Source organism: Perognathus longimembris, chromosome 1, assembly GCF_023159225.1.
Source record: "Perognathus longimembris pacificus isolate PPM17 chromosome 1, ASM2315922v1, whole genome shotgun sequence".
NCBI classification, from domain to species: domain Eukaryota; kingdom Metazoa; phylum Chordata; class Mammalia; order Rodentia; family Heteromyidae; genus Perognathus; species Perognathus longimembris.
In genome coordinates this window covers 138,547,115-138,572,254 of record NC_063161.1, presented here as the reverse complement: position 1 = coordinate 138,572,254, position 25,140 = coordinate 138,547,115, and the positions used below count along the sequence as shown (strand labels likewise).

Here is a 25,140-nt window from a genome sequence, read left to right as displayed (position 1 = left end):
AAAGTTTATTCATTTATAAAAAGGATTTGCTGCTGCATTTCTTTAAGCAATTGTCCCTTTAATATAGGGTAATGGTAGCTCAATCACCTCGTGGCTTTTGAGGCTCTGTTACATGTTTGTGGGAGGATGCTTTTTGGGCACAGAGACCAGCACCCCAGCAACAGGGGCATGAACTTGTTCTGGTAGAGCAGCAGAATCCTATGGTCAGGCACACAGATGTTGGGGGCAACATGTTCAACTCTAGCTAATATAAAAATACTGTCAAAGGTGTTATTTTGGGGCTGGGGATATGGCCTAGTGGCAAGAGAGCTTGCCTCGTATACATGAGGCCCTGGGTTCGATTCCCCAGCACCACAAATACAGAAAACGGCCAGAAGTGGCGCTGTGGCTCAAGTGGCAGAGTGCTAGCCTTGAGCAAAAAGGAAGCCAGGGGCAGTGCTCAGGCCCTGAGTCCAAGGCCCAGGACTGGCCAAAAAAAAAAAAAAAAAGTGTTATTTTGATTTAATTATGGATAAGAGAGTAATGTTAGCCAATTGATCACTGTCATCAAAACTTTAAAATAAACTATCACCTAATAATTTGAAGGATGAGTTTGCTGATGAGAAAAGAAGCTGATGAGAAAGAAAGGCAAATCTGGGGGGAAAATAAATCCCTTAGTCTCTGTGTCTAGGTTTTCCTAAACTTTCCTGACTCCATGAGGAAGTTTATTGAATGCAGGTTAAATAAAGAACCTAGAAGGAAAACTTGCTGGTTCAAATACACTCGTGTTACAAATACAAAGGCTATATAGACATAAATATATATATGTATATATATATGGGCTATATAGACATATATATTGACATAAAAACCTGGCTATGGTATCGATGTGTGTGTGAAATTGTGTCCAGTTTTCTTCTCATCACATCAGCAAGGGGCCTCACTTCAACCTTTCATCTAGAGTGGCAGGAGATTTAAATTCCTTCGTGTATGCACTAGCAATCCCTAACCATAGAGTATCAAAGATTTAAAAACCAATGTAATTGTCCAGAACTTTGGAGAAATAAAATGTCCCCAGAGACATAAAATGATCTTATTGTATTCTGGATGATTTATATCTGAGTCCAAGTATCATCATGATGGAATGTGTTGGTGTGCTATGTAAATGTCATTGCATCGACTTGTTGGGTACTCTTTTGCCCCGAGAGTAAGACTGACTTAATGCTCTATGTCAGGAAAGGGAAGGAACAAATTTATTATCACATTAGTGTCTGGAATTACATTCCTATTGTTTACTCGAAGTGTTTTGTTTAAGCTCTTTGCTAAATGAGTTGTTACATGCTAATGTTTGGGTTTTCATAATTGTAATTGAGTTTCACAGGTCTTAAGTGGGCAGGTAGGTACTCAGGCAGAGCTAAATGCTTTAATTCCTGACATGCATGAAACTAAAAGTTCTGCTAACTTAGTTTAGTTGACTTTCTTTTCCTAAGAAATCCATGAACTCTAGTCCACAAATGATCAAGTCGCTTCCTTTCACAGGTGTAATCCATTTGGCTTTAGCTGTAAATGGTTCAACAGTAACGCCTCACACTGCTGTAGAGTTTCAAGGATACAGAGCTCTTCCTCACATATGTAATCTCTTTTAGAGGGACTTTAGTCCTCAGATTTTCCCACAGGCCTCCTGGGTTGGTTTCTGCAGGCATTATCTTTTCACTCATCAATCACTTTTCATTCCTCCTTTTTATTCATCATCAGTAATATCTATGTTATTTGCTTTTGATCAAATATGCCTCATTATTCTAAACAAATTTTGAAATTTCTTCTGAGAAAAACATTCTGCATATTCATCTGTGCTTCAGTATATGAAAACCCCCTCTGCTATGACTGAAATTTTTGAGTAAAATGATGGTTTTCAAACTTGCAGGTTTTTATTCAAACTCTGTATGCAGAACTTGGATTTATAAAACCATAAGAAGCAGGGAGTTCTGCCTGAAATCTTGGGGACAATGGACTCCAGGGCAGTAACTCTCATGGCCTCTTTGCAGCTCCCTAAAGTGTCCTCCCATCCTGTCTCCCAAGATAGTGCTCAAGCTGATGCTGGCATGTGAACAGTCTGTCTACAGCAGGTGACTTCTAAACCAATGCTGCCCTGGAGGAGGACAGCCAAAGCCATGCTATGGAACACGGTGACTTGGGCCAGGCGAAGAAACACGGTAGCCACTGAGTAGAGTCCTGTCCTCCAGGCCTGGCAGGTGGGGGCCCTGGGGAAAGATCCCCAGGATGTCCTCCTGAGCAGCCACTGTTGTTTGCTGGAGGTTTTGCTCCCCTAAAATCTTGACCAGGAAGTTGATATACCTCATTGCTAGGCGAAGTGTTTCATTTTTGCTCAGTTTTTTGTCTGGAGGGTGAGTGGGGATGAGCTTCCTCAGCTTGGCAAAGGCGCTGTTGACATTCTGCTGTCTCCACCGCTCCCTGGTATTCGTGAAGATCTTCCTGGTCATGTCCAAGCTGCTGAGAGACACAAAAGGCCCTGGAGGCCAAGACCTTATAAGAGGCCTGGTCGCAAGCATGTTTGCCAAGAACCTGCTCATCAGGTGTTCACAATGCAGAGTTAGGAGCTCTATTCCCTTATTTTTTAGGTTTTAGACTGTTTCCTTTTAAGAAGGAAAAGGCCAATGAAAGGGAAAGGTAAGGACAAAGACTTTCAGCCTTTTTTTTTTTGTCAGTCATGGGGCTTGAACTCTGGGCCTGGGTGTTGTCCCTGAGCTCTTCAGCTCAAGGGTAGTGCTCTACCGCTAGAGCCACAGCACCACTTCTGGCTTTCTGGTGGTTAATTGGGGATAAGAGTCTCAAAGACTTTCCTGCCAGGGCTGGATCTGAACTGTGATCCTTAGATCTCAGCCTCCTGAGTAACTGAATTACAGTGCCCAGCAACTTTCAGCCATCTTTCAGCAGGCTCTTGTTCAGCCCACATTTATAAGACTGCCATATCCTAGTACCTACATTACATCCTTCAAAACCAACACCTCTTAACTGATTAGAATCAGGTACAGTATAGAATTGAGTAGATGTGGAAATAAAATATATATTTATCCATCCAACTCTGCAGATTTATTGGAGTTTGTGTTACAGTTTTTTTTTAAAGAAGAAAAAAGTTATGATCTCAAGTTTGAACTCCTAATAAGAAGACTCACCTTGATGACTAGGCTCCACTCTGCAGAGCTAAACTATCTGCATAGACATATGGAAGAGAATGAACAGGGCAAGGAATGGTCTTTGAAATACCCCAATACATGTAACTCAGAAGTAGGCAAAGACAAAGACAAAGATAAGGGGTAATGGGGCGGGAGTTAGCCTGGATGCTGTCGGAGACACCCGGACATCCTGGAGGTTGCATTTGGATGACCTTTCTAACACTTGGACAGCTGGTAATCATCTTAATCGGTCATCTTACTTAGAGATGTGGACCCCCTTATCTCTGGGTGGCTTGGATTAATGTGTATTAGTGGAAACCTTTAGGATGCTTTGGCAAACAAGCTGAAGTCCAGCCTTGGGCAGTTTGTTGTTCTGGACTCACTAGATTACATTGCTATTTGCTCCAGCCTCAGCTCCCCTGAGCAATGGGCCCTTCTGAAGAGTAATACATACTGCTAACTACCCTTTTCCACCTGCCATTCTCTCTTCCTTGAATCCCCTCTTTATACTTCCTCATCTATTTCTACCCATTCTTTAAAGAGCAGTCTGCTCCTCTTTTTCTACCAGTTCTGCCCCTCTGTGAGTCTGCACAGCATGGTATAACTCGATCTGGAGATGCTGAGCAAGTCACTGAGGTGCAGCCCCTGCCACAAAAGTGAACAAAAAGTGAACAACCCAAACCCTACAGTGTACAGCACTGTGTTGCCAGTGGTTTGGGATGCAGCCATTCAATAAATTACATGAACTAGTTGACACTTTATTATATAGTAGGCTTTGCATCACATGATTTTGCCCAACTGTAGGATCATGTAAGTATTCTGAGGACATTTAGGGCAGGATAGGCTAAGTTATCATGTCTGGCAGGTTTGGCCTATAAATGCATTTTCAGTTTGACATTCTCAATTGGTGGCAGGTTTACTGGGACCAGGGACAGCTATATCATGCTGGCTGCTGGATCTCCCAGGAACTGATTGCATGTGCTGACAGGGAGAGGCCTAACCAGGCAGACTAAATCTCCTTCCAGAACTTGGGGGTGGAGCGGAGGCAGACCAGGCAAAGTCATCTTTCTACTTGGAAATGCCCAATGTCCTGCCCATTGTCTTTTTGTCTAACCTAAGTCTTATATTCTGGTCTGTGCTTCTACAATTAAAAACATATGAGAGTTGTTAGAATTGTACTGCAAGTAAACCTAAAGTAGGGAAGTTTGAACCTGAATCAAGAGGATTTGATGATAGAAAACTATCGTTTTGCTCACACCAGAGTGGGCTGAGAGTGTGGGAGAAAAGTTACTTTCAAGGTTCTCTTGTTAAAAGTGGGGTTGGCTCATTTACTAAGTCAACTGTGGTCCCATGGGGGGTCTTTTCCAAGCTGGGAGGAAAAAAGATTAGGCAGGATAAACTGACTGATGGTGGTGTTCTCTTCTAAGAGGGCTTGAGCCTATTGTATTAGGAGCAGACAGAAGACTGCCTTCTAAAATGTAGCTTGCCATGCTAGGGGTGCTTCGTAATTACTTGTTGATTTATCTTCAAGTGTATTACTCTCTTTATCCAGGGTGGAGGAGTGGGGGGGGGGGTGGGAAATAGAAATCAGTGATTTAACAAGCTGGAAAAGCTCAAAGTAGAGGTCACTGGAAGATTATTGAAGTACTTCTTAAATCAAAGGAAATTGCATTTAATGTTTTTCCTGTTCCAAGGCCTGATTGCTGCAAATCTAGATTTTCAGAGCAATGTAAGAACTCAAAAAAAAAAAAAGAAAAAGAAAAAAAAGCCACCAGATGCCACAGAATCAGAGCACATTTGGTGGATGTGGAAACAAGGGGGAGCATTTAGGTCACCCAAGGAGTCAGGGGCAGGGCCTAAATTCTGGGTATTTATTTCACCCTTCAGGACTCCCACTAGGAAAAGTTCATAACCTTTTTTTTTCCTATGGATCCTGTTGGCAGTCTGAGGCAGACTGACAATTCCTCTCAGAATAATGGCTTTAAATATATCAAGTAAAGACTCTTTGTTTCCTTTTCAGCATAATGATTTCAAATGCATAACTAAACCACATGGATACATATGTGTTTATTAAAATATGCAATTAAAATACAATATTGCAATGCATGCACTTCATTTTTGGTTTTTTGGTTTTTTTTTGGCCAGTCCTGGGCCTTGGACTCAGGGCCTGAGCACTGTCCCTGGCTTCTTCCCGCTCAAGGCTAGCACTCTGCCACTTGAGCCACAGCGCTGCTTCTGGCCGTTTTTTCTGTATATGTGGTGCTGGGGAATCGAACCTAGGGCCTCGTGTATCCGAGGCAGGCACTCTCATGCACTTCATTTTTAACACATTAAATAATTAGACTTATTACCACAATTTGCAGGAAGTGATACTTAAATGATTTGTGAAACGAAGTGAGATGCAAGTATCCCTGACTTTAGTTGGTCATGAATTCACCACTACAGCTTATCTCCAAATAATACTGTGTGGCATTTTAATAAGCCAAGGTTTTGTTTGTGGGTTTTTGGTGGTGGTGGTGGTGGTTGTAGGGCTTGAACCCAGGGCCTGGATGTTATCCCTGAACCTTTTTGTGCTCAAGGCTAGCCCTCTACCACTTGAACCACAGCACTACTTCCAAACAAACTCTTCTCTTCTTTTTTTTTTTTTTTTTTTTTTTTTTGCCAGTCCTGGGCCTTGGACTCAGGGCCTGAGCACTGTCCCTGGCTTCTTCCCGCTCAAGGCTAGCACCCTGCCACTTGAGCCACAGCGCCACTTCTGGCCGTTTTCTATATATGTGGTGCTGGGGAATCGAACCCAGGACTTCATGTATATAAGGCAGGCGCTCTTATCACTAGGCCATATTCCCAGCCCCCTGTGTGGCATTTTAAATTCCAATATTTCAATAACTAAGTATATATTTGCTTATTTTCTATGTCTCTGTATTTAAGTTATGCATTTAAAATCATTGTTCTGAGGAAACCAAGGCTCTTTATATAAAGCTATGATACTTCTACTGTACATTACTACCCACATTTGTAAATAAAATACATACTCCATTTAGATGAAAGGTAAATAAAATTAAAAAACTTTCCCTATCCAAATTCATAGAACATCTATCTACATAATCTCTGGCTGGTTAGGAGTTGCAGACCTGCTTAAGAAAGCCTACAGCCAGACACCATGGCTCACACCTATAATCTTAGCTACTCAGGAGGCTAAGATCTGAGGATCTCAGTTCAAAGCCAGCATGGTAAGGAAAGGCCATGAGCCTTTTATGTCTAATTAATCAGCTAAAAGCCAGAAGTGGAGCCCTAGTGGCTTCACTGTGACCCAAGTGGTGTAGCACCAGCCTTAGCAAAAAAAGCTACAGGAAGCCTCCAGGCCCTGAGTTCAAGCGCGCGCACGCGCACACACACACACATACACACACACACACACACACACGATGCATGAGCTATAGGACTACCATGGTAAACAGTGGAAGTGTGCATACCCTTGTCTGTTTACATATTTTTTTAAAAGCACTTTCTATCTTTTTTTTTTTTTTTGCCAGTCCTAGGCCGTGAACTCAGGGCCTGAGCACTGTCCCTGGCTTCTTCCCGCTCAAGGCTAGCACTCCGCCACTTGAGCCACAGCGCCGCTTCTGGCCGTTTTTCTGTATATGTGGTGCTGGGGAATCGAACCTAGGGCCTCGTGTATCCAAGGCAGGCACTCTTGCCACTAGGCTATCTCCCCAGCCCCCCTCTGGCTTCTTTTTTGCTCAAGGCTAGCACTCTGTCACTTGAGCCACAGCGCCACTTCTGGCCATTTTCTGTATATGTGGTGCTGGGGAATCGAACCCAGGGCCTCATGTATATGAGGCAGGCACTCTTGCCACTAGGCCATATCCCCAGCCCTAAAAGCACTTTCTAAAACAAAACAGAACAGCAAACTTTAGGATTTCTTGGTAAGTGGCCATCCTGGCACACATCTGTAATTCAAGCAACCAGGGCTCAGGGCTCCCATTCCCACAGCCTGTCCTTTACACTCACGCAGCTTTTTTCACAAGGCTTTCCATTTCTCTTCCTGCACTGGGTTTTGTGTATATGTCTCTTCTTCCACAGTTCTCCTGAAAGTAACTAAAATCACTCCCAGCAGGAAGGAAAGGAAGGAGGAATTGTTCAACCCTGCCTCAAAAGAGAATATTATGGAAATAGCACATGCGCATTTAAGAAGTAAAACCATGCAGTAAGTAAGTGCATAAAGTAAGACATGAAAGGTTCCACTCTTGTCTACCTGATCATTTTCATTTCCCAGCCACAACCAGTTTGGTGTGTACACTCCATGAATACACATACACACACACACTTAGGAAAATCACTACACATATTATTTGCAAACTACTTTTTTTTCATAGGCAATGAATGCCACATGATGTCTAAACCAGCGCACCTACTGAATACTGCTTGGGGGAAGGCAGCCAGTGGGTGAGATTCACCTGCCACTGTGCCCTGAACCTTGTGTGCAAGTCATCTGTTCTAAGAGTGATAACACCTGCACTTCCATCTCCTTCAACCTGCTGGCTGCCCTTGCCCACCTTACTTCTTGGCTTTTCCTCTTCTTTTATATAATGTTCCTTTCCTCCTAGCCTTAGTCCTTGGGAATAAGTCAGGAGTCCAGAAAAGCACGTGGGGGTTGAAGTTTCACATCTGCAAAGTGTCTGGAGTCACTCACGGAGATCTATTACCTCTAAACATCCTAAAAAAACCCACTGGGGTGTGGCAGGGTACCCCCGTATCGCACATGAACGCATTAAGCAGAAGCGACTATGCCAGCTCCCAGTCCCTGTCACTGCTTCTACCTATGAAAAGTCCCAGTTCTTCCCTGAGAGTCGCCTTGAGGGCTGCTATAACCCCTGCCCTCTAGGGCAAACGTGGCTCTGATTTAGGGGTGCTAAGGGACCCGAATATCCAGGAGCCGATCGCGGGGGAGGGAGGGCGCCCACATCCCCATCACCCCGGAGTCCACACACACACCTTGTTAAGAGCCGGGAATTCTCGCTGTGGCTGGCTTTGCTGTCTCGGTCGCAGTGGCCGGCCTTGTGCGCCCTCGCCTGGACTGCACGCCCAGTCACTGCCTTTATAGGACAAGGCCTTTTGTTTGGGCCTGGGGCTCCTTCCCTGGGGGATTCCCGCTAGTCCCTCCCCACTTCCCACGCCCTGGTTTCCCAGGACCAGGAAGACATCACCGTATTTTAAGGCTTGGGGACCGCAACACAGTACCTTTTACCAATCTCCCTTCCCACTGTTAAGTTCCAGTTTCTGAATTCATCCAGTGTGTATTCAACCCCCAGAGTGCATAGTAGAACTTCTAGCTTCAATCATGGGTGGAAAGACAAACCTTAAAGCCAACAATCCAGCCTCAAACGTGGACTGAGAGTGGAGTCAATTTGTTGTTGTTTTATTTTGGGTGCAAATCCTTGAGCGTGATCTCGGGGACCAGGTGCTGTCCCAGAGCTTTTGTGCTCAAGGTTAGTACTCTAGCACTTGAGTTACAGCTCCAATGCCATTTTTTTTTTATTTTTTGGTGTTTAATTAGAGATAAGAGTCTTTCAATGGACTTTCCTGCCCAGACTGGCTTAACACAACGATCCTCAGATCTCAGCCTTCTGAGTAGCTAGGAATACAGCATGAGCCACCCGGGCCAAGCACAATCTGTGTGGGGCTTTTTTTTTTAACCAAATAACACAAGAGATTGCAGTGCACAGCAAAATTTAACAACCACTGCACAGGAGAGATGTCATTTTTGCCTTGTCTAATGCAAGGCTTGGGTATTGCAGGAAGTGCACGGGCCACCTAATTATCTTTCTGATTCAACTCCTACCTTCTGCCATCTGCTTTTCTGCATCACTCGGAATACAACTAGAAGACCTTCTACTAGGCAAGATAAGTCCAGATCAAAAAATTATCTATCATGCTTTCACTAATATGTAGAAGCTAGACCTAAAAGATCTATAGTCATGGACATGTACATAAGTGTAAATATCCATATGAGACTACTCAGGAGGAAGAGAGGAGAGAATGGAAAAAGAGAGGATGAATAACCATGTATCATTCTGTGGCAGATGGGGACTAGCAGGGAAAGAGTGTACCTGGGGGGAAGGATAAAGATGACTGAGGTCAAAATAAGACTATTTCCAATTATAAAAACAGAACAAGGAAACCTGCTGGGAGGCCATTTCTTGGAGGGAAGGATGCAGGATATGTGGCATGGGGGGAGGGTGAAATTAAGTAAAGTATCAATGTCTATATGTGTGGAGATATAACAATGTCTCTCCTTACCACAGGTAACTGGCATAGCCAATTAAACAAAAAGCTGTACAGTTGGGCTGGGAATGTAGCTTAGTGGTAGAGTGCTTGCCTACCATGCATGAAGCCCTGGGTTCAATTCCTCAGCTCCACATAAACAGAAAAAAGCTGAAAGTGGCGCTGTGGCTCAAGTGGTAGAGTGCTAGCCTTGAGCAAAAAGAAGCCAGGGACAGTGCTCAGGCCCTGAGTTCAAGCCCCAGGATGGACAAAAAAAAATGTATTGCTAATATCTGGGGTAAGGTTGTGAAGATGAAACAAAAAGCTCACAGACTTTGGAAGAAAGAGAACACAAATTGATTAAACATTAGACAGTCCTGGGCACTAGAAAGCATGAAACTGAAGTTAGAAGAGAAAGACAAAAGATCCTGGCTGAGGACCAGAGATGACTCTGGAAGGATGGCATTTAAATAAGACTAGAAACAAGGCTGACTCTGAAGATTCTGGGACCATGGTAGGTATGTAAATGGAGACTCCTAATCCATCCTCACTCACCTGATCCACCTTTTTTTCCTTCTCTATCAAGGGCCTCTGTGTCCTGAAAAGATTCTGGGGGCTGTTTGGACAACAATTCAGGTGTCTTGGACACTCGATTGTGGTTAGAAGGTAGGACAACAGAGGAGGCCAGAACAGGGCCACGGAAAGCAGAGCACCGAGGGCAGTGCCAGGGTTCTTGATAGAAAGCTTGGAAAGTCTGGTAGGAATTACAAGCATAGGACACAAGGACAAGAAGACAGCTGTGTGCTTTGAACATGAGTATAATACATTTAGGTTCATTTTGGTGGCAATACAGAGAAATGGATCAAACCATGAGTTGGAGAGAGCTGGCCAATTTGTGCATAGAAACATAACCTAATATTTGCAGGAAACATTCCTGATCTGTTCTTTCCACTTCTCTGTCCTTTGTGTACCATGAAAAGGGAATCACTGCCTCATGGTGCTTGTGTTTTTCAACCCTGCTCTATTATATTGCAATTCTGACAGAGTACATGGTAGATCTTAAACCAAGAACAGGTAGAAACTGTGAAGTGATGTGCTTTCTCTGTAGCATATTTTAAAGCTGGGAAAAGAATGGTGGAAAGTATACAGTAAGAGCAGAAATGTGTTAGGCTAAATGAAACAACTAAAATCAGATCTGTGCAAGTGGACAACAGTTCAGAGAAAGGACAAGGGTTACACAGATAGGGGCACAGTTGTGATGACACATAGATCCAGGATTTATTTTTCTCAAACTTCTTTAAAAAATAATTTTGATGCATCATTCCACTAGCAGTGACCCTTTCAAGTGATGAACTAGCTCCTATCCCAGCCTCTCAGTATGGAGCTTTCTGGGGCTAGGTCCAGCAGGGGAAGAGGTTGAAGTATGAATTTACATAATCCGATTAATAGGGATTAGGTTTGGGCAGCTAAATGCCTCTATGTGCTTGAGCTAAAACCCTTACTATTCATGACTCTCACTGCCCCCTAGAGAACCTGCACCTGCAGAGCTCATAGGGATGGAAGCTGAGGCTGGGGAGGGAAGGGCAGGTCACTCACTAGGGGGGCCTGGGTGCTGTCAGGCTCTTGGTCTGGTTGCTTTAATTGATCTGTCTGGATTAGCCTGTGAATACTGGTCCACTAGGGCTCAGGAAAGACCAAACCTGGGGATTTCAGGAAGGCTTTCAGCCAACCAGTTGGGTTGGGTGTAGTTCAAGGTCATTTGTCTGGAGGTTATGTAAGCATCAACCTTATCCAGTCTTAACACTCCTTTTGTCAACCTTCCTATCTTAATCCTTCTTAGTCCCCAAGTCTGTGTGTTGAGGCCCCAATGCATACATACGTCTCCCCATTTATCCAGACATCTGTACAGCCCTTCTTCCACCTATTCTGCATTTATCCATCAATATAGTCATCCTATGAATTAGTTGGTTTTTAATAGTACTTCCTTCTGGATAGTTTTTTTCATATGCTCCATCTTTTCTTACAATTTTTTCACTGATATAAATTTTGACATGTTAGATTGAATAACTGGTTTGGTTTTGAGACGGGGTCTTGCTGTGCAGCCCTAGCTGCCCTTGAACTCTCATCCATCCTGCTTCAGCCATGACTTGCTTGAATTACAGATGTGTGCCAGGATGGCCACTTACCAAGAACTTTCTAAAGTTTGGTATTTTGTTTTGCTTTAGAAAGTGCTTTAAAATTTTACTTATTGTATTTTTTTGGTAAATATTTGCTATTAATTTCTAGTCTTATTGCAATATGATGAAAGATGTACATGGTATTCTTTCTGCTTTGGGATTCTCATTGAGATCTTCTCTTTGGTAAAACCATATAACCAACTTTTCTAAAATACTTCATAGGTACAAGGAATATTTTGTGTTTGAAAGGTAAAAAGGTGGGCTGGGAATATGGCCTAGTGGTAGAGTGCTTGCCTCTTATACATGAAGCCTTGGGTTCGATTCCTCAGCACCACATATATAGAAAACAGCCAGAAGTGGCGCTGTGGCTCAAGTGGCAGAGTGCTAGCCTTGAGCAAAAATAGAAGCCAGGGACAGTGCTCAGACCCTGAGTTCAAGCCCCAGCACTGGCAAAAAAAAAAAAAAAAAAAAGAAAGGTAAAAAGGTTTTATACACACCTGTTAATATGCATATTCTTGGGTGGTTTGGGGTATTTATTAGAATAATCTGTATGTAAGTGTCCTTCTATTGTGTACCTGCTCATTCTCTTCTCCCCCACCCCTTTTATTGATGACTTACCTTGCTTTTTATCATGAATTCCCCTTCATTTTATATTACTACAATCCTTGTTTTAAAATTTGTATTCTCCAAATCAAAATGTGTCTATCAGTTGCTGTTAGTTTGCTGGGGCATTTTTTAACTCTTGGTCATATGAAACTTTCACGATAACTTTAAATTCCTTTTACTCTCCTTGCTATACACAGAAAATGCTTAAGAAGACGTTTGTTGAAGAAAGCCCTATTTATTGTCTCCAGGCTGCCTGCCGCCTGCTTGTTGGCCCTGGTCAGGTAGTGATATTGCTTTGAACCGGTCTCATATAAAATAGCAAAAATGAGGAGCTGGGGATATAACCTAGTGGCAAGAGTGCCTGCCTCGGATACACGAGGCCCTAGGTTCGATTCCCCAGCACCACATATACAGAAAACGGCCAGAAGCGGCGCTGTGGCTCAAGTGGCAGAGTGCTAGCCTTGAGCGGGAAGAAGCCAGGGACAGTGCTCAGGCCCTGAGTCCAAGGCCCAGGACTGGCCAAAAAAAAAATAAAAAATAGCAAAAATGAATACTTACTGATTTGCTATAGGCTGAGTGATGTATTAACTGCCAAATGGAAGGTGAGTTTGTATGGTAGCCAAAAGAAATCTTTGACTCAATTGTGCAGACAGGAACTGTTGTCTGTTCCCTACTCTGATACCAGTTGTAATCTTAGGCAAATTACTTAACTTCCTATTGCTATAAATTGGAAATAATATAAACTTCATAGGTTATTGTAAAGACTCAGTGAGTTAATGTATAAAAAAATGTTAAAAATACTAAAAAGTAATTGGAATACCAAATAGCTATTTGATAAATGCTTATTATTTTATCTTTACTAAACTAGAAAAGCCCTACCCAAAAGCTAAATGGTGGCTCTAAATGTATGCCTCTAATTTCCTGCAAAGGGTATGTTTTCTTTGATTTGTTCAGTCCAGTAGCCTGGCTCCTACCTAACCTTTTGAGTTCCTTGTGTCATATACTGTTAAGAAGCATATCTTTCTTGGAGCAAATAGAGCCCAGGACCAGATGAGGGAGATGCTGGAAAGGAAAGTCACTTTTCTCCTACAATTAACTCCACTCTCCAGTACTCAGGCCCAGACTCCCTTGATAACGATCACATATGTATACCCAGGCCCACATACTTAATCTCTATGACATTTGCTGTTAAGGCCAGAAGAGTATTTCTAGTCAGGTCAAATGTTGATCATCAAAGCATAAAACAAGGCACATAACTGCCTCACGTGAGTGTGTTTCATCCCATAGTTAGCACCTAGAGGGACACATAATCCTGGGTGTGCCCAGCTGCTGGCCTCCCAAGACAAGCTGGCTTGGCCATGACTCTGTTGGCCAAGAGCTGTGATTGCTTCTATTTTCAGGCAATAAATCCAAGGACAGTGGGAAAACAAGGCAGATGTTGGTTGGGCAAATCAGGTACCAGAGAAAAGAAAGAGATGGGTGTAGCCACTTTCTCCTCTTTATTCTCAGGTCTTTGTTTAAGGGACATGACTCATCATTGAATCCTAGATGAGAAATTAGATGGCTCTGTGGACAGCAGATAAGAGTGCAGCTTACTAGCAGAAAGTAAATTTATTGAATGCTCCCCATAATGTCAATATGGCCAGGCTTATCAGCTGTCCTCATTCCCCACAGTAACCTCCTGGGGACCAGCCTTGAAAATAAAGGCCACAGCTCTAGGGGCAAAGAATGGTGGGGCACAGAACTGGTGGTGGGGAGGGTTGCTCTGCCCTTGCCAGCTGCACTTCAGGCAAGTGTGTGTGTGTGGGGGGGGGGGGGGGGGGCGGGGGAGAATCTGCCAGGATCAGGCTGCCTAAAACTCTCAGCTTCCAGACTGACAAATCCCAAACCAAGGCCCCTACCCCAGGGGATGAAGGACTCACTTCCTTATCCTTGAAATCCAACAAATATTCCCAGGTAGAGCCTTAGGAAAACTAGAGGGAGTTACTTTAAATCTAGCCAGTAAAACACCTACGGAGAAATCTCTGATCCTCACCACTGTTCTCACCTTTGCTTTTTATAACGCAAGTTATTTCTGTACTACCTGAGAGTATATCCACCTTTTCCAGTAAGTAGTGATTTCACTTCTTTGCAAATTGCCAGGAAGAAATAGGTTACCAGCTGGGCGTTCGGATCCTTTCTGAGTTCCAAACTAGATGAAGAAGGTTGATTTAACAAGACACAGACTGTGCTCACCTCCTGTCCACTCAACTGCCCCTATGGTCTCTGTAGGTGTTCTGTGCTGACCTAGGGTCCCATTAGCAGCAATATCCACTTAGCCTCTCTAATTGAGGCAGGAGAAGCTCTGGCTAATGGAACAGAGTTACAGTAACAACACAATGAACTTGGCCCATCTGATTTATTGTGGCCCAGAAAGCCAGTGAGGCCACCAGCTTTTTGTGGAGTACAAGGAAAGATAGAGGAAATGAGATCAGTGGTGAACACAAGCTCCACTCCTGGTAACTTTAGTGCTCGAGGTCTCCAGAGATGAACAGACAATCAAGAAATGACTGAATTACAATAGAGAATTAAAAATCTCCACTGGGCTCATCTCCTTAACTTGTGATCTCTCCAGTCTCCTCAGTTAAACCTCCATTGGCACTTCAGTGTAGAGTCCTTCCTGTCATCTCCAATCGAAGCAGCAGGTATAGAAGTGGCTCATCTCTCCTTGAATTCTTCCAAACCCTGGCTCTGGCCTTGAAGGGGCTTTGTGAATCATCACTAAAACTCAGCCTTAGGTTTAGTGTCACAGAGTAGAAATCAAGTCTAAAGGCATCATGTTCTGCTTGCAATCTACCCAAATTTCATAGCAGGCCATTCGGTATACTCATTGTCTGTCTGTTCCTTGTAGGTCCCATACACTATCAAGAAGCCCATTCTTGGAGCTGGGAATGTGGCTTAGTGGTACAGTGCTTGCCTAGCATGCATGAAGCCCTGGGTTCAGATTCCTCAGCACCACATAAACAGAAAAAAAGTCAGAAGTGGCACTGTGGCTCAAGAGGTAGAGTGCTAGTCTTGAGCAAAAAGAAGCCAGGGACAGTGCTCAGGCCCTGTGTTTAAGCCCCAGGACTGGCCAAAAAAAAAAAAAAAAAAAAAGCCTATTCTTTAACTTTTTTTCTTCAGGTAAAGCTTCCTTTCCTTTCTCTATTTATTCAAAATTTCTGTTTTCCAAATCCCAAATCTCAAGTGAACCTTGCTTTTTTCCCTTTCCTTGTCCTGCCCTCTTTCCTCATTTTTTTCTTTTTTTGGGGGGGGGGGGTGCGGTTAGTTGTAGGACTTGAACTCAGGGCCTGGGCGCTGTTCCTGAGTTTTTTCTGGCTCAAGGATAGCACTCTATCACTTAAACTCACAGTTCCACTTCCAGTTTTCTGGTGGTTAATTGGAGATAAGAGTCTCATAGACTTTCTTACGCAAGCTGGCTTTGAACCAAAGTAGCTAGGACTACAGGCATGAGCCACCATCGCCTGGCTCCTAAACTTTCAAATAGCCTCTGTGCTGTCTGAGGCTTTTAGTACCTGTGTCTTTTTAGTACCTGTGCCTAGCCCCGGTCTTAGTGGCCATTATACTTATTGTTTTAACCCCTTGTCTTCTCTCTAAAGGGCAAGCCTCATACTTGTGCCCACTTCTTGTTGCCAATCCTTGACTCATCACTGCTCTGAAATACCTATTTTCTTGAAAAAATACTGTGTGGACAAGTTGACTGAAATCACACTTACAATCGCCTTCATTTACTGAGTGTCTACTAAGTACCAAGCAGTGTATGCGATACTGCAGGTTTCCTCTAAAAATTTTGAAAAATAGGTAATTTTAGGCCCATTAGTTGAACAAAAAACAAACTTAAAGATTAAATATTTATGTTAAGACCACCAAACTAGAAAAATTGATTCTGGATTTGAGTGTACAGCTCCAAAAGCTCCAAACTTCTTACCTAGTTACTGGTTGAGATGGTCATGCCCAGGTTAACCTCAAACCATGATTTTCCCAAACTCTACCTCCCAAGTAGTTAGGATTATAGGTGAGAGCCACTGATACTCTGCTCTTAGATTTCTTTCACCAGCATTTTTAGCCTGTAGATTTTGTATTCATTTTCTTCAGTGTGGCTATACTGTCATTTCTGTTTTTAAAGCTACTGTTAGACTACATAAGTGTAACTAATTTTGGATCTTAAAAACAAACTAGACCCTTTGGTATTATTTATGGAGATAATGTCATCCGTATATACAGAGTTGCATTTCTTTCTTCCAAATCTATATTTCATTCATCTAATTGTCTTACCTTACTGTAACTTCAAGTATTAAGTTAAATAAGACTAGAGAAAGCAGACATTCTTGCTTTGTTCTTAATCTTAGAGAAAAATTCAGTCATTTATCATTAGATATTCATCAAAAGTTAATAGATGCTTGGTTATAGATGTTCTATATGAAGCTGAAGCAATTCCCTTGTATTTTTAACTGGCAGTCTTTCTTCCATTCTTTCTTTTTGTTAGAAATGGGTGTTGGGAAGATGTACACAGGTACACATCTGAAAGAAGCTGGAAGGAGGACACAGAATGAATGGAAAATAGTGGGGAAAAACAGTAGAAAGGGCCCAACAGCTGCAATGGGCACCGAAGAAAACAAACTAAGCAACTCAAGGGCAGCAGGAAATCAGAGGGGGGAAATTAGAAAAAAGAAGGAACAGATTATACAAAGCAAAAGAAAAGAGATGTATACATATATATCACCTGATCTGGAAGGAATTGTTTTACAGTTAATAATCATAGAGGACATAAGCATTGTAGACTAGAGAGACAATGGACATTAAGGATACTATCTGTTTATTTTAATATTTTGGTTTTTGAAAAAATAAGAAAGTAGTAAGGGGTTGGGGTGAGGGGCTGGGGGGAAGGGAAGGAGGGAGAAAAATGAAGAAGGGGATAACAGGTATGACAAGAAATGTATATGTAATCACTACCTAAATCATGTAGCTATAACCCCTCAGTACATCATCTTGACAATAAAAAAAAAAAAAGAGTTGGATTTTTGTCAAACTGTTCTACGTACACGATCTCATATTTTTTTTCATGATTTTTGTTTTTATTTTGCTGATATGGTCTATTCCACTGGCTGATTTTCAGTATACTAGCAGAGGATATCTGGAATATATACCACTGGTATGGTGCATAATTCTACTTCAGACATTGTTGGGTTTATATAAATTAAGATTTTTTTTTTTGTCAGTTGTGGATCTTGAACACAAGGCCTGGGGTGATAGCCTCTTTGTCCTCAAGGCTAGCTCCTTACCACTTGAGTCACAGTGCCACTTCTGCTTTTTGAGTGGTTTATTGGAGAGAATAGTCTCATGGGGACTTTTCTGTACAGGCTAGCTTCAAACTGAGATTCTCGGAGCTCAGCCTCCTGAGTAGCAAGGATTATAGGTGTGAGCCACTGGTACCTGGCCCAACCTAAGATTTTTAATTCATGTACTATGGTGTTTTTTTACTCTGCCACAATTCTAACTTTATAAGACCTTCCTAGTTCTTTCTTACTGCAACAGATGATGGTTTTCCAATGTGGGCATTTTGTGTGGCTCCATGTGCTAATATTAATAAACCTAAATTGTCCTGTGTGCAGACCTCTAGGAGCCCTAGATTTAAATTCCAGAAATATTGTACTGGGGGAAGATGGCTATTTTATCAGATTGTGAATGTCAATGGCTGTTATTTGTACTTCGAGTTTAGAAATAAACACAAAATACATACCTCAAGAGATTAGAAAAAATTTATTCATGATCCCAAGGTGGATATATTAAAAATTTTCATCAAAATAATATTAATGTTCTTTCAGTAGTGCTGCAAACTACCTGTACCTGAAGACAAACTCCAAATACTAACCTGGTAAGCATACTCTGAAATGTATTTGTGTTTAAATTATTTTTTCTGGAAAATTCATATACATACATATACACACACGTGTTTTTCTAGTCATAAGGTAGACGGAATACACAAAGATTTACTTATGATTTTCATTTTACAAACATATGAACTCCATGCTCTGAAGAAATAATCAGAAGGTTGTAACATTTTATAATTTTTTTAAGGTATGCAAGCCAGGACCACACTTTCTACAATAAGACATACCACTTATTTTCCTTATACCCCTTGTCAACCCTTCTGTGAGAGGGATTGATACTCATAAATGTATAGAAGCTTGGTAAATGGCTGGTTCAGGAATAACAGAGGTGAAGAATTTTAGGCTAGAAGTTGTTAGGGTACAGAAACAGATTTCTCATTAGAAAATTTATAGCTGTAGACATTTAGTACTGGTTGTAAACAAAGAGCATCAGCATTGGATTGGTTTGTGTGGCTTATAAACTACAATTAGTAAGTCAGTCTGATGTGCAGTACTTAAAACAGCATCATGTTTCCTACTGATTCTTTGCTAGCAGAGATAGCAACACAAATTTGCAGACAAAGAAAAAAAGCAACTAATAATTCCAAATTCCTTTATTCTCTAAATAATGACATTGTATAGTGAGAGTTTATCTCTAGAAGAAGCTACACTATGAAAACCAAGTCCAGGTCCAAGCAGACACCCATTTAGGAAAGTAAACAGCTTATAACCAAGGAATGAAGTAAGATATGAGAAAATATTAGGATCACTTGACCAACACAATGAAAACAAAGGCTCTATTTAGAGAGGATGTGGTAATATCTCTGAATTCATAAACTACACAATCTCACCTCACACTATTTTGATAAAAAATGTTTCCCCTTATGTAAATTCATTCATACAACCTGAGTAAAGCAGAATATCATAACCTACAATTTCCATAACTACCTTTGAGTAATAAGTAGAAAAGAAACATCAAACTAGAAAATGTCATATTTACTAAGTACCTACTTAATCCTAGTTGAGAGTCTAAGCACTTACTTTCATTTAATTCTTCTAAAAACCCTTTGAAGCATTATTATCCAGATTCACTCCTGAAGATATTGAGGCTGTGAGGCCTCAGCATAAATCCTACACAATGAAACTGGATTCAAACCTAGGCTTTACTCAAAACCTTGTGTGTTGTTTAATGCCAACATGTTATCTTCTGACATGACATTACAGAGGAAGACACTGATGGAGGAGAACTAGTGATTGGGACATTTGTCCCCCCCCCTCCCCCAACTGTTTGACTTGTCAGTAATTAAAATAAATTTTTTTTGCCAGTCCTGGGGCTTGGACTCAGGGCCTGGGCACTGTCCCTGAGCTTCTTTTTGCTCAAGGCTAGCACTCTACAACTTAAGCCACAGCACCACTTCTGGCTTCTTCTATACATGCTAAGGAATCAAACCTAGGGCTTCATGTATGCAAAGCAAGCACTCTACCACTAGGCCACATTTCCAGCCCCCAATTTTTATTCTATTGGTACTGATATTTGAACTCAGGATCTTAATAACAAATTTTCCCATGCCATAGAGCTATTGCAACATTATGATTATGTGTTAGAACAGTAGTGGGGACAAGTCTGGTACATGACGGAGACATATGCTTCTTGTCAGACTGTCCATAGCATGTCTGTATTAATAATTTTGCATGGCCCCTGAAGGTTGTAATGAATCTCCAAATGGCCCTTGACAGAAAAAAAGGTTGCCCTTCCTGTATGCAGTATTTTGTCTATGTTTTTCACAGGGGAGGATTTCCCTTAGGGATTTATTTCATTTATGGGCTGCTCGTTTGCTAGAGAACAAAACTCAGAGAAACTGAAAAATTTGAAGCCTTAGGCTTGTGATACTAGATGAGATTTTTAGGTGGAAGTGTGGGTGCTTACTCCCAGGTGTTGTCAGACCTAGGTCTGGTACCCAGTCTATACCCCCTGCTTACTTATGCAGTATTCTGTCAGTACTATTTGCCACTCCAAGCTTTGTTGCTGTGTAAGAACAGAAACAATGATTTGGGGATAAAGTAAACACAATCTATTGTTAATTACTTGTATCCATAAAAAGAATATCACTATAAACAATTAAAAGCTGCTCAAATAGTTGAAACTAGATTCTTCAAGCTCCTTTCAAGCCAACAGATAAAAATCCTGAAGCCTACAAAGTACTCCTGATACATCTAACTATTATTCTCACTGGTAAAATAGACCACTACTACAAGGAAAATATCTTTCAGGAAGGAAAGGGCTTGAGACAGAAAGAGACTCATGGAAACTGCTTTAGAAAAGGAAAGCAATCTTTAGAAATGGGGAGTTATCCGGTTAGTTGGCACAATGAAATAGTCTTAGTGGAGCACTGACAACTCTGTCAAGCTCCTCAGCAGAGCTAAAGAGACTATGCTATGATGTAAGTAATGAAACAATCACTGGACAATAAATCATGGCATTCAAGGTTTTAGCTTCAGCTGATCTTGCTGGAAATATTTATTAGCTATTAAATAAGAGGGTTAAAATGAAGGAGAGGGTAACACTGTTCAAAAAGAAATGTACTCATTATCTTATATAACTGTAACCCCTCTGTACATCACTTTTACAATAAAATTTAAATTAAAAAATAAAAGGGTTAAAAATGAATGCTGAACTAAAGCCTCTTTTACCTTTAAGATTCAAGAATAGGATGATTTTGTTAACTTGTTTAGGAGGTGAATGCTGGTAGATAGTCTGCCACCTAGTGGTCAAATTTTAGGGTTTGAAGCTAGGGAATTGGAACATGCCTGTTCTCCTTGCTTACCTTGTTTTAGGAAAGAATGCCTTTTGGTTACCTTTTTCCAGGAGCCAGATATCAGTAATTGCAGCAGAAAGAAGGAAAACAAATGCTGTGTGTAGAGAAAACCTGAGTGGCTACCTGGCTGTCAACTGAGAAAGATCTCTGGAGATATTCATGGATGCCTAACCGAAAATATTTAACATAAAAGGTCTTCAAATAAACAGAAAACTGGCCAGTTTTGGAAAATGCTTGTTGGAATACTTTGGTGAGGAAAGAAAAGTAACCTAATAAGGTACTAGAGTTGTATATACCTAATCTATGCTCTGTGCAGGAGAGAGTTCAGATGTTAAGAAGTGTAAGGTCTACCTCCAGGAGGGCTCCATGCAGATGCCCCCCACTTCTTTGTCTGTGCCCAGTACCTGCATTACTTAGGTAACTGGCACACCTGAAGGCAGTTACTCCTCCTTCTCTGAGGTCACATGCAATCCACCTGGCCATATCTCCCACCTTTTCCTATATAATCCAGCTCAACACAGTCCCCGCTCTTTCCTTTTCTCTCTTACTCTTTTCCCCTTCTTCCTTCCCCTCTGTCTCCCCACACCTCCATCTTGTGCGGGCCAGCAGTTTACTTTTCCCCCAGTAAACTTCTTTCCACCTGAACCTTGTGGTGGGTTTCCTTTCTGGCGACCTTATAAAAAGCAGAGGAGTAAATATGGCTGATCACTATGAAAGCCAGGCCTAGTCTTCAAATTCTGCGGAAAGACTTTTAATTTCCCCAAATTCCAGTGAAACCCAGGAGCAGAAGCAGGATAAAATAGAAGGAAAACAAGAAAGGAGTTTTAGCAGCTGGTGGTTTATGTAGGAAAGAGTTTGGAACCTTTGTTACTGGAGTTAAAGTATCTTCAAATGTGGACACACCCTAACTTTGTACTCCAAGACAAGACATTTGAGAAGATTGATCAAGGGTGGTTGGCTTGGATTTCCTGACAAACAATGGGAGTCCCATTTTGATATAGGCAGAAATATAAAATGTATGTACTTCTAGATGCTGAGCACAAGCAAATGGTCCACTCCAAGCAGAGTGGATTTTATCCAAGAGCACTATTATCTGCTATATTGTTCTGGTGCATAAACAAGGAGATAGGGGTTAGTTACTTAAAATTTGGATTTATCTTCTATGGACTTAATTTTCTAGCAAAGACAAAGATGATTTTGAATGATCTGTCATTTGGTGACAAGTCTGCTAATAATCTGTAAAGGTCCCTAAAAACTCGATTCTACTATTTAAGGAAAAAAACCTACTTCAAAATTTAAAGGGGTTGGTGATAGTAGGTTACTTTCTTTCAGCTTATGTTGGGAAATTCTGTCAGCTCATTTCCTCAGATGTTCTGAGGGAAACTGGATTCTCTAGTTTTTTAGGAAGATCTGCAAGCTGTCTCAGAAAATAATCCCAAGTACAGATAATTTTCTCAGAAAAAGCAGTACTCATTAGAACTGAATTTCTCATATCTCTCACATAGAATATATTATCCAAATGACTTGTGACTCATGTCTGTAATCATAGCTACTCAGAAGGCTAAGAGCAGAAGGTTGCAATTTGTAGTCAGCCTGGAGAGAAGTCTATGAGAATCTTATCTTCAATTAACCACCAAAAAGCTTGAAGGGGAGGGGAGCTGTGGCCCAAGCAGTAATGCTCTGGCCTTGAGCACAAAAGCTCAGTAACAACACTCAGACCCTGAGTTCAAGTCCCATGACCAATACCCAAACAAACAAATAAATGGAAAGGAAGGAAGGAAGGAAGGAAGGAAGGAAGGAAGGAAGGAAGGAAGGAAGGAAGGAAGGAAGGAAGGAAGGAAGGAAGGAAGGAAGGAAGGGCTCCAAAGTGGGTGGTCCATGATAAAGTAGCAAAGCCCAAGATTTTGCCTCATCCATACATTCAGCAGATTGGAGAACCAGAGATGAACACAAGCTTTATAAACACTGTGATCTAGGGTGGAAAACAGCTGCCAAGTTCACTATTCACTCTCTATTTTGGGAGTAAATATGGAAGAAAAGGAGCAGGTAGGTTTTTAAGTTAATACATAGGCCAACAATATATTTTAAAAATCAGAAATATTTTTATTAGTATTTTGGTGTCAATGTTAAAATTAGGAGTACAGGATCATAAACTTGGAAGACAGAATCATTTATATTTTTACCTAAAAGAATAGGTGATAGCAGCCCTACTTTTGGGCATTTACCCAAAGGAATACAAGCTAGATCACACTAAAGCTACCAGTACAACTATGTTCATCACAGCACAATTTGCCATCACTAAAATATGGAACCAACCCAGATGCCCCACAGTAGATGAATGGATCAAGAAAATGTGGCACATATACACAATGGAATTCTACGCCTCTTATTAGAAAGAATGGCATTGCCCCATTTGTAAGGAAATAGAAGGACTTGGAAAAAATCATACTAAGTGAAGTGAGCCAGGCCCAAAGAAACAAAGACTCTACAGTTTCCCTCATCGGGAATAACTGTACACATCTAGGATAGTCCTAGCAGAAGAACACAATAGATGATGCTAAGTGAAATGAACTTCAAGTTATGGAAATAAGTGGTTTAGCATTGTTGTTGTTATTTTCAATGTACCATGTCATTTTCCTTTGTCTCTCTTCCCCAGAGTTTTATCTCTGATGTCACTGTTACTGATCTCAGTACCTTGGGTATTATATATATGCTTATTCGAACTAGGGAAGGGAAGGAGAACATCAAAATGGAGAGACAAAGGATAAAAGACAAACCAATGCAACAGCAATGCTTACAAAACTACATGCTGTAAGCCAACTGTACAACTCATGGGGGGGAGGGTATTGAGGAGGGGGGAAGGTAGGGGGGAGGAGGGAGGAGGAAACAAGGTGGATAAGAAATGTACTCACTGCCTTATGTATGAAACTGTAACCCCTCTGTACATCACTTTGACAATAAATAAATACATAAAAAGAGTGGGTGAGAAAAATAAAGTAAATAGATTTGGTGAAATCACAGCTCTTTCAAATAATTTTGGGTGCTATGGTCTTTCTCGAATGATTTATCAACAATTGTTATTTAGGGGTCAGTAAAAATATTCTCACAATGGTTGGAAATTCAAGCATCATATAAGCATTATCTTTCATTTTGCTTCAAATATAAAAACAATAAGTAGATGGAAATTTTCTTATCTTGACAAGGTATAAAATAAGTTCTCACTTTTTTTTATAGAATAAGGAATAATCAATTCCACACAAGATTGCTTATAAACTGAATCTGCTACCACCTTTTCTTGATGTTACCTAAACTCTGATTACTAGAATGTTTACTGAGATGTCACAATCTTAATGTTAGAACATATCAGCCTAAATGCTTAGGACCGACAGAAATGGATGATTATTATCTAAAAAACTCATTATAGAACATATCACATTCTACTTCAGTACTTTAAAGGGTGGAGAAAAAAATTGGTGTTTCTCTAAGGGACAGGAAAGAAAGCATTTGCTCGTTCACCTCTGCTTTTCCACTGTCACCTAGCATTTTACCTAGCATGCAGAGACTCCTCAAAAAATGCTGAATAACAGAATTAAAGTGGATGGCTCAGGACTTCGTACTCTTCTCTGTCTTTGAACTTTCCATTTTTCTCCTGTGGGTCCCACTTAAGTGTGACAAAAGATATGATTTTTAAGCATCTATCCTAGTATCTCAATATAACTGGATAACTTCATCCCATTCAGAAATAGGCCAGATTCCATTGGGCTGCACATTAGGGGGCGAGCTCTTCCAGTCCCATGTCTTTACGGGAATCTTCCAGGTCTTACCATAGTTGGCTTCAATATATTCAATGGTTTCACAGGGCACATGGACCTTCATGTCTGCAAACTCAGTCCAACAAAGTGTAAACTTGGGAAACAGATATCTGTAGAAAAATAAAGGCAATGTGAGGAAAGATTAGATGATGACAGTGCAAAGTCTAAGAAACCCAGCTTCATTCTTGGCTGTAGGACAGCCATTTCTCACTAAAATACTTTCAATAGAGTATACATTGGCATTTTGAACTGTTGAGCTTCCCTTTCCAAGTTACCACCACCCCAATTCTCTTCTCTCCTTCTCATTCCATATGATTGAAGAGGAGTTAGCCCTATTTCTAAGCTTCTAAAATCCAACAATCAAATCAGCCAACAAAAACCTA

General features: G+C 41.2%; 1 protein-coding gene across 4 annotated transcripts in view; it reads right to left on the bottom strand.

The window, feature by feature from the left end:
• Positions 1-892: 892 nt before the first annotated feature.
• LOC125346159 (ribitol-5-phosphate transferase FKTN-like) overlaps positions 893-25,140 on the bottom strand; it is a 65,675-nt gene continuing 41,427 nt past the window's right edge. For all 4 annotated transcript variants that reach the window (XM_048338474.1, XM_048338492.1, XM_048338500.1 and 1 more), the window contains 2 exons: positions 24,770-24,867; positions 893-2,509 (listed from right to left, as the gene is read on the bottom strand). In XM_048338474.1, the coding sequence (XP_048194431.1) occupies positions 2,154-2,509; positions 24,770-24,867 (454 nt within the window). In that variant the 3' untranslated portion in view covers positions 893-2,153. The remainder of the gene's footprint in view (positions 2,510-24,769; positions 24,868-25,140) is intronic.